This window comes from Anthonomus grandis, chromosome 24 (assembly GCF_022605725.1).
Source record: "Anthonomus grandis grandis chromosome 24, icAntGran1.3, whole genome shotgun sequence".
In the NCBI taxonomy this organism is placed as follows: Eukaryota; Metazoa; Arthropoda; class Insecta; order Coleoptera; family Curculionidae; genus Anthonomus; species Anthonomus grandis.
In genome coordinates, this window is record NC_065569.1 from 3,168,641 (window position 1) to 3,182,896 (window position 14,256).

Consider the following 14,256-nt stretch of genomic DNA (forward strand, 5'->3'; position numbering starts at 1 on the left):
TCTCCGATTGTCCCATTCGGATATTTAAATATTATGTGAATGGCGGGCAACCAACAAAAGAGCAATGTTTGCTGCTAGAAGCAACGGTTTCTGGCAATAAAAATAATTTATGTAAATAATAATTAATGGAATAATAATTTAATTAAAATAAAAAATAGCGTTTCTGGAATAATAATAATTATTGATTCTTTAAATAAATTAAATATAAATAAAGGATGCAAACAAGAAAATTTAATTATTAATTTTATACATGATACCCTAATGTAAATGTAAGTATCAAAAAAATGCAGTTTGGTTGAAAGATCCAATGGAATTTCCATTCCAATTGAATTTTTTTTTTTGAATAAATATTTTTAAAAATTTCCTTGGGCGGACATTGATTTGAGTTTAGATATTATTTAAAATTAATATGGTTTATTTTTGAGAAAGTGTTATTTGAAATATTTATTTTTCTACTACCTTATAAGAAAATTTTTAATTTTATTTCCCTGCACAATTGAATTTTTTTATTTGACTATATCTTGCTTATTTTTTATAAAATTAATTTTTTACATTAAATTGTGCTTATTAATAAGAATGAAAGTAGAAAATGAAGTACTGTAGGAGCGGCGTCATTTCCTCACTATGGATGCTTTTGCTAGATCAAACTTCACCCACTTAAGGAAATTATGCACTTTGCTCCCTTTTGTTATACAAATAACTATTATTTTTTTAAGTTCTCTATATGTGGATATATCAAAAGGAAAAGCCCAACTTAAACAATAGGGTATTGCATATTTAGAAAAAATAAATGAAAAACAAAATTTATTAAATATTGTAGTATTGTACTTTAATTTTAATCTTAAATATATAAATGTTATTAATCTCTTTAAAATAAGTACCTATTTTTTTTAAATAACTTTTATACCTAGGTAGAGAGGTAATTTTGGTAAGTGAAAACACAATGGATTTAATTAGTTATACTGTTATATAAATGTATCATATATTAAAAGTTTTATTTTATAAATGCTGCAAAAACATGTATAATGTATATGACTGATTTGAAAAGAAACTCAATTATTTTATGCTAAAATACTAATTTACAATTCGCAGTTTCCATTAATACTCATAAGAAGAAACTGCAAGAAACTTATGAGATAGGTAATATTTTTTTAAATATTTGCCTAAAACTTACAAAAAAAATTATATTACACATATACATACATATATACTTAAACCTATAAAAATATACCTACTATTATATAAAAAAAATACTGATAAATAGAAAAAAATATACAATTTATTATTTTTATTTACTGCTCCTTCTTCTTCTTTGATGGAAAATAAACTTGTTTGTTCATTTTTCGTTTACTTGTATTTGTCTTATTTATCTGTTCCATCATTGATATCAGTTGTCTCATGCACCTAGACATTTACAGGTATGTGTTAATATATCTTATATAATTTTATAAAAAGATAACTTACTTATCATAAGTTTCATCATTTAAAGATCTTAAAAAGTTTGATACACTTTCAATTTCAATTTCTCTTGTTGATTGCTTGTTGTGAATCCTTGTACTGCTACTTGTTGATTTTCAGTAATCTTCTCATTAACAAATGTTTCAATTTCTAGACTATGGCTAGCTTCAATATTATTGGAAGAACATTCCCCAAGGAGTTCATCTAAAACAGAATCGCTTCCCTTCCTTTGCTCACACACCATAATGAACAATTGAAATTGCTACAAATTACCTCTAAAATCGCTTCGATTGCAACAATATACTTTTTCAATATTGTCTTCAATTTTCCTTGTGCGAACAAGTGCATAGTTTGTGCTTATTTTATGCTCTCTTAACCATTCCTCAAATCTTTCTTCGCTGGAAAAATGGAAAGTTGAGGACTCTATTTTGATATCATGACTTACCTGTAAATGAGCTTCAAGTCTTTGATAAGTCTCACAAGAATATTTAGTCTCTTTGCATAAGGGACAAGAAATGTGTGACTTTGGGTTATCTGGAAGCTGCTGCTTATGAATAACTTTAATATGTTTGTTCTTAGCTGAAATGGAAGAAAACATTTTACTGCATAAGTGGCACATATTTTTGTTGATAGTTTGGCCCTGATTCTGATGGTTTTGAGTAGGGCCGTCCATCTTTACAGCTAAAATCGCTGAATTGGAATTAATACAGCTTTTCAGGTATTATTTTAAAACACTATAAGCAACAATATGGTCAATATTTCACAAAGAAACAAGTTCAGTATAATCGCAATAATTGATCAAATTAGTTGGAGCTTTTTTACGAAAGTAAACAACCAACAAACGCAAAAAAAGCGGGAACATTCGTGTCGTTATTCTTGTCATTCACGTCAAACGACCGAATTTTTCTCCGAACATACACGATCACCGGCGGGAATCGGGTGCTTTTTAGTGGCGTCTGTACCCGACTCCCAACCGAGACCCGGCCTGCGACTCATCCACCGACGTCCACACATACACCACGAACCTTGCAAAGAGTTCATTCGTACAGTGGTTGTGGTGAGCCCTACATACACACTATGTCTCCCGCGTGTTCCAAGAAGTCAAAAGTTGCTTTGGCAGTTGGTGCAATTTTGTTATTCGAAAATGAAAAACAGAAAAAACGGATTTGGGTGAAAAAGTGGTTGCAAAAGAGAGAACATTTTACGCATTTACGTTTATTGAAATGTATCCAATCCTCTGAGCCTCTTGATGTTATAAATTATCTCCGAATGGATTATAACACATTTCAAGAATTATTAATGTTAATAGAACCTCTTATAAAAAGGGAAAATACTGTATTCAGAGAATCAGTTACTGCTGAAGCACGGTTAGTGGCAACTTTGAGATTTCTGGCAACAGGGAGGAGTTACGAAGACTTAAAGTTTTCGTGTATAATTTCTCCTCAGTTACTTGGAAAAATCATTCCAGAAACGTGTCGTGCTATATACATGTCCCTCCGGGAAAAATACTTGCGGGTAAGTACTTTACTGTAATAATTGCATGTTAAAAGGAATGTAGAAATAAGAAAAAATGGAAAGTTTGTTTATTGAGTTTGCTTATTGCTACAAATTAATGACTAACTGTTATTAGTTCTTTGCTTTGTCAAAAGATAAAAATTCATCCATGAAAACATGATCTGTAGTTTTCGCAGCTGCATCAGTTGTAGGTGTGGACACTTCTGATTGAGAGGTAAAAGGTAAGCCGGCCGCATTTGAGTTTGGTTGTGTGGATGTTGTATGATTGATGTAAGTTTGTCGGAAGATTTGTGCGGCACTTGACTGAGTGGAAGGTGTATTAAGATTGGTGTAGGTTGGTTGATAGGCTTGTGCTACATTTGGAGGAGTGAAAGATGTAAGATTGGCGTAGGTTGGTCGATAGACTTCCCAATGCAGCACATTGGGCTGAGTGTAAGGTGTAACATTATTGGTATATGTTGGTTGATAGAGCTGTGCTGGTGGTACGTAAGAGACACTTTGACAAGGTGCTGGTTGGTGAGTGAATGAAATACTAGAAGAATCAGTAAGATTCCCCAATTTAGCATAAAAAAGCACATCTGATATCAATTTTTGGGCTATTATCTTTTGTCTGTCTTCAGTCTCCTGTAACTGTTGGCCAATATTTTTGCCAAATGTTATTTCTTGCGATTCTTCTTTATCAGTATGTGGGGGTGCAGTCTCTGTTTGCAAAATTTTAAGGGAGGCATCCAAAAATTGGTGTTTCTTCTTTGTCCAGGTGTTCTCTGACTTCTGAATTCGCTTGTTACGGGAAGTTGATGTCGAGCTCTGAGATGTTGCAGGTGATAAAACTGGTGAACTATCCAAAGGTTGAGTTGAGTCTTGTGTGTGTGAATCAGTGTCCTGCAAAATACAATTAACCGATATTAGTTTTTTTTTCCAGTTTCCCTCAACAGAAGAGGAATGGCTTCAAATAGCAGACCAGTTTAAGAAAATGTGGCAATTTGAAAATTGCTTAGGAGCCGCAGACGGCAAACACATAGCAATAAAACAGCCGCCAGGTAGTGGATCATACTTTTATAACTACAAAGGATTCTTTAGCGTTGTATATATCGGTGTCATCAAGAATACAGATTTTTACCGTTTATTGACAAAAGGATCTTTAAAACTGCCTGAGCCAATCAGTATGGCAGAAATTAGAAACAAATTACCGTTTGTGTTTATAGGAGACGAAGCGTTCAGTCTTATGACGAATTTTATGAAACCCTACAGACACACCACCAGAATTGACTATGGGGAAAAAATGTTTCAATTATCGACTTTCCCGTGCGCGTCGTGTAGTCGAAAATGCGTTTGGAATCCTGGCCAATAGATTTAGGGTTTTGCTAACACCAATAGCTACCAAAGTAGAGACAGTTGACGACATCGTAATGGCTTGTTGTGTTTTACATAACCTATTACGAGGCAAGAGTACTACATATATTCAACCTAATCATATTGATAGAGAAGACGTTAACTCTGGAACTGTTTTATTAGGTGACGATAGGCACACTAATTCAGAACTAACGTCACTGGATATTTCTAGGCACGACGTTCCTACTATTGACGCCAAAATGGTACGAAATGGATACAAGGAATATTACAATAATGCTGGTGCCGTCGACTTCCAAGATAGATTTGTACACTGATAAATTCATTTATGTCTAATTTGAATAAAGTACGTAAAGTAGTGAATTTTGGGTTTTCATTAAATAATAATTATTATAATTTTTTTTTAATCCACCACCTCTTTTAAACAAGGGCGTAGATATTATTTTTTTCTGGGGGGGTAATTTTTTTGGAAGTTAATGTATGTAGGTACATGTAAGTCTACAATAACATATTATACAAACATACCGGGTGTTTTTCAAAAGTGGCTCACCCCTATAACTTTTTTATTTTTTAAGATAAAAAAATGAAATTTGGCAACAGTGTATGGGTAAAAGACGGTCAATTATATTTTTCTAGGGCTACTTGATGTTAAATTAACGATTTTAACGAAGTCAATGGCACTCTAGATTGAATTTAAAAAACCTAAATATTTTTTAACAGATATGTCAAAAGTTGACATATAGGTGTGATTGTACGCAGAATGACATTTTCTATCGAATAAAAATAAAATATACAGAGGGTCCCATTTAAAAATCGAAAGTTATGGTCATTTCCGGTCAAACCGGAAGTGATAAAAAATAATTGAATACGCCATTTAATTCATCTCAATGACCCATACACTGTTGCCAAATTTCATTTTTTTATCTTAAAAAATAAAAAAGTTATAGGGGTGAGCCACTTTTGAAAAACACCCGGTATATATACATATGTTAGATTTAATCTCAGTTTAGCACTGTTGCAAATGTTATTAATTTTAATTTTTTAATTTATTTTTTTTATACTTATATATATTTTTTAATATAAATACATTATTCTGGGGGGGGTAATTACCCCCTTTACCCCCCCCCCCCCCCCATATCTACGCCCTTGCTTTCAAACGACTTTAATTTTTTTCTGAGTTACATTATACAAACAAGGTAGATAAAAAAATACTTACTGAGGTATGTGAGTTCTCCTCGATGTTATTGTCGTCTAATATCGAAGACACTGCTGGACGAGACTCTTCTTGATCCATAAGAAACGACAATAGATCGAAGTACCATAACGTAGGTTCTGGTACATCTTCTGCCCCCGTTCCTGTACTTTTAGCGCCATTAATCCGCCTTAGTTGCCGCCGGAAAGATGCCCGTAATGATGACATCTTTTTTATAACAAATTCCTTGTTTGCATTTGGGAAAAGTGGTTTGCAACTGTTAATTAAAATATCATAAGCAGCATTTTTCTTTTGCTTGTTGCGATAATCTTTACTTTTGATATCCCAAAGGCAGGGATTTTCTTGATATAGAAGAATAAATTCTTCCCAAAAAACTTTGTTGTCTTCGAAAGACATTTTCAATCACAAATTCACACGGATTGGTCGCGGTCGGGTCGTAGGTTCAGTGAATCGATCGGCGAACTCACAACCCGACCCTGACCGGTGCGCGCCTTGTCTTTCAATGTCACTCATTAGCGGATCGGTCGCCGGACAAGTCAGGGCAGACCGATCCGGCCAACCAATCCGCTAATGAATGGCCCGCTTTAATGAGAGACTGAAGTTCCCCTAAAGCATCCTGTATACTGCGAAATTTATCAACGGTAATATTCGCAGTATCGGCACTGGTCGATGGAGCCATGGCAGAGGCGGGCGCGCGGCGGCCATTCAGAGTAGCGGGAAACTCCCTATCGTATGAGCGGCTGACTGGCGGCGCTTGCTGGTTCGTGGTACTGCTTGTGGGCTGGCCCGTAGCCGATCGAGAGTTCTAGCCGTGACACTGGTTTCGTGGCGTCAAAATTGAAGCCGAGATTTGGTGGCGCACGCCGTACAGTGGAACGACTAAGTGGAGATACCGCGGGACCTAATATTTTACATTTTACAAGATAATATATTTTTTTTATTATTACGTATTTTTAGGTATATGATAAATGTTTTAAATATTTTTTATTATTTATTTTATTGGAAAAATATACATAAACGGTGTTTCAAATTCGTCTGCCCTCAAAATACGAAAATGGATAATTTACCCCAAAGTTGCAGATTATTTACTTGTAAAAGAATATGCCATATAAAAAAATATATATATTATATTTTATGTGGTTTTGAAGATTATTTAAAAAAAAACAATTTTTCAAAAACTTATTCTTGACACTTTTGTGGGTTATCTTGGTTGCTATGGGAAAGTTTTTGCATTGCTGTATTACTTTTTCGTAAAAATATTAATGCTGAAAACAAAATTAGGTAGGTACCTACGCCAAATTTTTGTTGCTTATTTAAAAAATCGAAAATTTGAATGATTCCGAAGATAATCAAAAAAAAACAAAAAAAAATTTAAATCCATTTTAATTTTTTTTGAGCTTAAACAGGAATGCAGCAAGAGGTAGGCATTATTCTAAATAAAATTAAGATTGTAAAATTTAAGTTAAAAATAAAATTGTTAATTTACCCACCTAATTTAAATACCGAATTTTTATTCTTTTTAAAACTTAAAGCGAGTATCAAAATAGTTTGGTAGTTTAAAATTTTAAATGCGTAATCTTACTATAAACTACAATAATAACTGCAGTAAAATATTATTTCGAATCAACGCAACATATGTACCCCAGCGCGGAATTTTTGCCATCGCGATGCGGTCGTCGCCTCGCATGATTTCGGCTTCTGTTGTGAGGTATCGATGGAAGCGGGGATAAGTGTCCAGGCTAGAACTATCGATCGGCTACGGCTGGCCTCGAGTTTGCGTTTGCCATGCTGGTTTGTTTGGCAGAGGAGCTGGGACGAATTTTGGTGCCTTCTCCGCTACCTTCTTTATGTTTCTGGTTCTCTGCTGTTCGAGTTTAAAAATGTATACAGGGCAGGTAGTGGAGATGGGATCTGTGAGGGCCGCCGCAGTTGGCACATAGGGGTGGCCTATCCCTGTTTGGGCACTGTGTTATTTCGTGCTCCCCCGCGCACCTGGAGCACATCGTTACCCTTCGGCAGTTTGCTTTTGAGTGGCCCAGCTTTTGGCAGTTCTGGCATTGGATCACAGCCAGTGGCGAAGCGTACGACTAGACAAGGTAGACACTGTCTACCCAAAATTATACAATTATTTGTCATTAATTTATCACGTAATTATTTAATGTAATTGTTGAATTAAAATTAAAAAAAAAATAACACAGAATGTAGTCGCTCTCCTTACTATTATTATATAGTATCTAAACGGCTATAATATCTATTTATATATAATATTTAAGGCGCGCCCCTCCTAACGCACCAATTAAAATAAAAATGCAGGGCTGACACCCAATTAATCTATACGAGCCGCAGGAAGACACATTGACATTTGTCTTCCGAACTTTGAAACATCTAATCGAACCATTTACGCATCAAGCAGGAAGCAGGTGACAGAGGTCCAGCCGCATCAGTCTTCAGCCTATTACGTATGCAAAATTTACTCGCGGGAAAGACATTTGAGCTTTTGTCTATCGAAGTCGACCAGCTGTTTTATTATCTCTTGAGGGTTATTGTTTATGGACACGCTTGATCTGGTCGGCCGCAATACATTTTCAGTTTTGTATTTTTTAATAATTAGTATTTTTATTTTTGGGTGTATAGAAAATATTTTTTTAGTGGATATTTTAGGGGTTATTTAGGAACGATTGTTTGATATTGGCAATTGTATTTTAGTTGTATTTTTATTTGTCTTTAATTAATTTTAAAATAATGGATATTATGGATTTATAAGTTATGGTTATACCTATGTTGTGTTTTTTTTGTAAGTAGTATTTATTTTTATCTATCTATCTTTTTATGCTAGTAGTAATTATTTTTTTCTTTTTTATATCACTATATATTTTTCTCTATGAGTTAATATTTCATGCGCTTTCATTCTCTATTTCATTAAAGTGAATAATATTGAATACACATTTTTTTTTAATTAACAATTTTTATTGTTTGTCTACCCGAAAGAAAAGTTCACGCTTCGCCACTGAATTCTCTGGCTTCTCCGATTTTCCCAACGCACCCTTACGCACAATACCGTTTTTATATCACGGTTCAGTTTTGACACCGTAATACTGGGGTCCGTGACAACTAAAAATAGTTTGTCCCTCAAATACCTTTTTGACGTGCAGGTTTTGCTCTTCTGTCAGATCCTTTGCAATTTCCTCTGCCGTAACGTCCCCCTGCAATCCTCGAAGAACAAAGGCATGCGTTCGTTCGTTTTCCAAGGAATAAGTGTGGTAGTTAGTGCTGGTGCTATTAAACACCCTTATGATAGATTTGTAATCTACTTCACATTTGGGGTAGATTACAACGCTCTTTTTGGCATACCTTAGGGTAACTCCTTTGGGTGCCAGTTTTTGCAGGTCCTTTAAGAGGTCTCCGTGCTTTTGGACCTTGCCATTCAAAACTATGGGGGTTGGGAGAGAGTTGTTTCCTTGTTTATTTCTTGTGGAATTTTCTACTGCCCTTTGTCTTATTTGGTCTTCCGTGGTGCGTTCTTGGGACGTGGTTTCGTTGTTTTCCTCCACGTCCATCCCGTCTTCAACGTGGAGGGGGGGTAAAGCGATTTGCCACTGGGACCGCAAGCGTCGGTTCTGACACGTAGGCCTTAAAGTTGAAGGTCTTTAGAGGAGTGGTGAACTGACCTTCCTCCAAAGTTGAGCAAACAGGTTCAGGGTTAGGCCCATTTAAATCAGCTGAGACTTGGTCAGCGAATTCCCTGTCATTGGACGTGTCGGTTTGTGGGGTCAAGGGTGTTGGGGTAAAAAGGCGTGAACTGCTTGCCTCTGAAGCCGGTGTGGTGCTTGGAACAGTCTGGTTTCTCATTTTGTTCTTCGGGTTTTTCGGAGCACTCACTCTGGCTGTAGCGAGCAGCCTAATGCGTCTATTGTCTTTATGCGCCGCGTCGAGATGCGCACAGAACGGCCCCAGTAAATGGGGCCTCTTTCGGGAGACCACTGCTTAAGTTGTCCGGCAAACGCACTGCACTGATCGCACTTAAGTACCTTAAGGATAGAGCTAAGGTTCCGCTTTCTCTGCATAGCTTTGGTGGAACTCGGATTGAAACAGCCCTGTCTCATCAATTTCGAGAAGAAATTGAAAGGCACAATGCAAGGGTGGATAGAAATCTTAATGTAATGCGGCGATTAATAGATATTACATGTTATTTGGCTATGCAGGAATTGCCGTTTCGCGGGCATTTTGAGTCTGTAAACTCTGTAGACAGTGGTAATTTTATAGAATGTATTAAGTTATTAAGTAATTATGACGGCCTTTTAGCGGATCACGTGCAATCAGTTACCGAAAAAGAAAACAGACCCGTATTTAGTGGACTGTCAAATAGGATCCAAAACGATCTTATTTTGAGTATATCAGCAGTCATTTTAAAAACTGTTCGAGCTGAAATTTTGCAAACGAAATTCGTAGCTATAATGATAGACGAAACTCCTGATGTCAGTGGTAAAGAACAATTATGTGCTATTTTAAGATATTTTAATAAAAATAATGAAGTCGTTGATCGGTTTATCGGATTTTTTGATGTTTCGGGAAATAGAAATGCAGAAAAATTAACTGAAATTGTACTGGATTTACTAAAAGACTACGAGTGTTCTGATAAGCTTATAGCTCAAACTTATGACGGCGCTGCAGTACTCTCTTCGAAGAAAAATGGCGTTCAAAAAAAAGTGCGCGAAACTTGTACAGATGCTTTGTACGTATGGTGCTCTGCGCATATTTTAAATCTGGTCTTGTCAAAATCGTGTGAACGGGTTGTTGAAACCAAACACTTTTTTGGCACGATAAAAAAGTTAGCTTCATTTTTTCACACAAGCACCAAAAGATCCGATTTATATAATAAGTTTTGTTGGAAAAAATTGCCGCCAGTTGTGCAAACAAGATGCGTTTATAATTCCCGAACGGTTAATGTTATATACACGGAGCGTGAGAACTTAATTAATATTTTTTGTTAGATAATGGATAATTTAGCAGACTGGGATGGTGATTGTATTTCTGCAGCAAGATCATATGAATCGGCTTGATATGATTTTGAATTTGACTTATAAATATTTGGACAAACAGACATCTTATATAATATCTTACAGTCGAAAATTATAGACGTAGGCTATTGTGTAAAAAAAATAGATGAATTTACCGATTATGTCGAAAACTTTTACAAAAAGAATAATGTTATTTATGAGAAAATTGTTAAATTTTGTGGAGAGCCTAGAAAAATTCGAAACATAGATAATTTAAAAATGCACTATAAAAGAATATTTCGAGAAATAATTGACAGATATAAGGAGATTCGCCAGTTACCTTTTTTAAAACTTTTAACACTTTAAACACTGACTCATTTCAATCTTTTCGATTAAAATTCCCCGATGATATCTTATTGCATTTAAAATCTATATATGGAAAATACTTTGATTTTTATCGTTTAAAAAACGAATTAGTTTGTTTATATTTTTCCCCCGAGTATTCCAAACTGAATGCGTACGAAATTATAAGATATTGTCATGAACAAAAATTATGTGATGCGTTTCCCCAATTACTGATTTTGGGAAAATTAATTTTAACAATTCCTGCTAGTAGTGCATCGGCAGAAAGATAATGCTCTGGGCTAAAAAGAATACATACCTATTTAAGAAACACTCAAGAACAGGAAACATTAACTAATTTGGCCGTAATTTCTTTGGAAAATGAACTTTTGCAAGACATTAAACGAAATTCAAACTTTTATAACGATGTCATTGATGTTTTTTTTTTAAAAGGATCATAGAATTGACCTAATCTATAAATAATATTAATATTTGTATTAAAAAGTTAAAAAAATAAAAAGATATCTACTTATATTTTTAGTATTTTCATTTTATTCTTAAAAAACATTTAGATGTAGCTATAGGTAAGTAAAAAAATTATATAATAAACAATAAATAATAAATTTGGAGGTTAAAATAAACATTTGAGACGGGAAAGCCGCAACAAATTTTCTAAATTTTCTAGAATTTGTATACTTGCTTGCTTTGACTGTCAGTATTCTCCTAAAATTATTGGTCTCTTTCGGCAAAAACAATGAAAATAATTCTAAATATTTCGAAACTGTTCCATCGGGTTTTAAAAAGGACGCGCTTCGTGACAATTGATTCAGTTTTAATTGTTTAGTCAGTTTTTACCTTGGAATCAATTAAACGACAGTCAAGGCGAGTTAGGTTAGTGTTTTTTTGACGTTGACAATAAAAGCACAGTATAACAATAAACCAGTACGTCGACTCTCCGACATATCATTCATAATAGCTCTCGGCGTTTCGTGACCTTCAAGCTAGCCCGTTTTTACTATGCGGGCAAAATTTTACGATATTCTCAGCGCAGTGGCGCGACGCCGCCGCACGGTTTATATTAAAAAAAAAATTTAATCCTCATTTATTGTTAATAAAATGAAAATATATACAATTTAAGCTCATCAGCACTTCAGCATAAGGTTATTTTCTTTGGCTTCAAATAAAAAACCAATTTTTATACAAAAACATTTTTATTTATTTTGCCATATTAACAACTTTTCTTTCTTATTAGATTTAAAGTTTTTATTAATAAATTTTAATGTATAGTACAAACGTACTCTAAAAAAAAGCCTTAATAAATATTTTATCGGAAACTGGTCACATGGGTGATAAAACATTACATTTTCACTTAAACCTATTAAGCTAGCAACTATATTAGTTTCTGTTGCAAGTCTTTCAAAATTTTTTTGAAAAATTGCTTCCAATCTTGAAATATATGTAATAAAATCTTTATGAGGCATTTTCAACTCTCCAAAATCATCTAAATTTTTATTTTCATATGCACGTAAATAACAATAAGCACTTGTTTCTTCAATATTTTCATATGTTTTTGAATATGCCTCACAAAGATTGCAATTATGCATCTCGCAACATTTTTTTATTAGATACCCAGCAAAATATCTAACAAAATTTTTTTCTAATAAACTATTTTTTTGATAATCGCTAGTCAGTTTACAAGGTTTTTTTTGCAAATCTATACTCGTTTTAGTTGAAACATTTTGAAATATTTGTTCTTCCGTAAAATTTTTTAATAAATCTACAGCCTTTAAAAAAATTTCTGCCTCATCATTTGCACAGTTTTGGCCACCCGAATTAAATAATTTTGTACAAAACAATTTTTTAAAAGACCTTTTAAACTGTATTGCAGTTGGATTTCTACAATTTCCATTTTGTTGTCTAATTATCCCAAAAAAATTTTCAAGGCAATCTTGATTTAGTCGGCGTGTTAAGAGGAATGAAAAATCATTATTTTTTAATTGAGGCCATAGCTGCAAAAGAGAATTTATAGAAATACAAAAACCATTAATAAATTTAACTTTTTTTGTGCCATTTTTCCCGTCCTTTTTATTAATAAGTTTAAGATTTTTAAACATATTTAAGCACCTAATTAAAAAAATTTGATAATCTAAACCTTTAAAGGCAAGGTTATACTTTTTAGAATTTGTACACGAACTTGAATTAAATATATCAAAAAGCTTATTTATAGTGTCGATAAATTCGGCTGTATGTTTTGCTTCTTCGGGTAAAGCACCAAACTTTATGTAGGTTTGCAAACCTGCATGAACTGTACTGCTAAATAATTGAGTGGCATATTTTACTTTCATTTTTTCGAAGCTGCTGGGATAAATATGTGAGCGTGTAAGTTTAGGAGCGGACCGAATGGGATATTTTTTTTCCTGTTCATAAAACTTTTTGATAAATTTCCATGAAATTAAATTATCACCTAGAAAAAAATTATATGTTATCAGCATATTTCTTAAAGCTTTGACAAGGTGTGGTATATCAAACATAAAAAATATTTGCTGTTCGTCTACATAAAAAAAAGGTTTTTCACGGGTTATTTTCAAAATGTTTTTTAATTGGATATTGTTAGATCCCATATCAGAAATTAGAACAATAACGTTAAGGCCAATTTTTTTTAATTTTTTAATTGCTTCCTTAATTATATCATGTAGGGTTTTGCCCGGACATGTGGTGTTATAATAGGAATACGCCAAAGGTTGTTTCCAATTCGAGGAAATGCCTCTGACCATTAAAGCAGTTGCTACTTTAGCTGTCTTAAAGACGCTTGTTTTTCCTGTATGTTCTAACCCGATAATATAATCCAATGCATGATTATAAAACAAATTGGCCTTAATGTTTATCTCATCAACGCATAATACACAAAACTTTTCATGAGAGGCTAAATAATCGGCTTTTAATTTTAAGGTTTTAAATACGGCTTCATTATTTAAACCGCAAGATATTTTTAAGCCCCTAAATAAAGTCCCTAAAGTTTGTCGACTAGGTAAACAAAATAGTTTCTTTAAAATAGTTCGATATAATTGAGGTCCAGAAAAATAAATTGATAAACACTTATTTTTATACTCGTCAGTATACCTTCGACCCCTTGGTAAATGCTGTGATAATTTTAATTGTGCGTTAATAAAATCAGCTAGCTCGCTATTATTATGACAAAATTTACAAATAAGTTCTTGTAATTTACTTAAACTAATAGAATCAGAGGCTTTGTCAAGTTGATTTTTTAATTCCTTATTCTTCTGAATTAAACAGTCATTTTGTTCCTTAAGCCTAATACCTTCAGTTTTCAACTCGCTACACATATCGGACAATTTTTTTTTCCTAGGAGTTGAACAAGTT

At 33.7% G+C, this 14,256-nt stretch overlaps 1 protein-coding gene across 1 annotated transcript; it reads left to right on the top strand.

The window, feature by feature from the left end:
- The first annotated feature begins 2,422 nt into the window (after positions 1 to 2,422).
- Positions 2,423 to 4,324, top strand: LOC126749359 (uncharacterized). Its single transcript, XM_050459027.1, has 3 exons — positions 2,423 to 2,973; positions 3,896 to 4,067; positions 4,179 to 4,324. Exons 1-3 carry the CDS (start codon positions 2,536 to 2,538, stop codon positions 4,322 to 4,324), a joined length of 756 nt encoding a protein of 251 aa, XP_050314984.1. The 5' UTR covers positions 2,423 to 2,535.
- Positions 4,325 to 14,256: the final 9,932 nt, after the last annotated feature.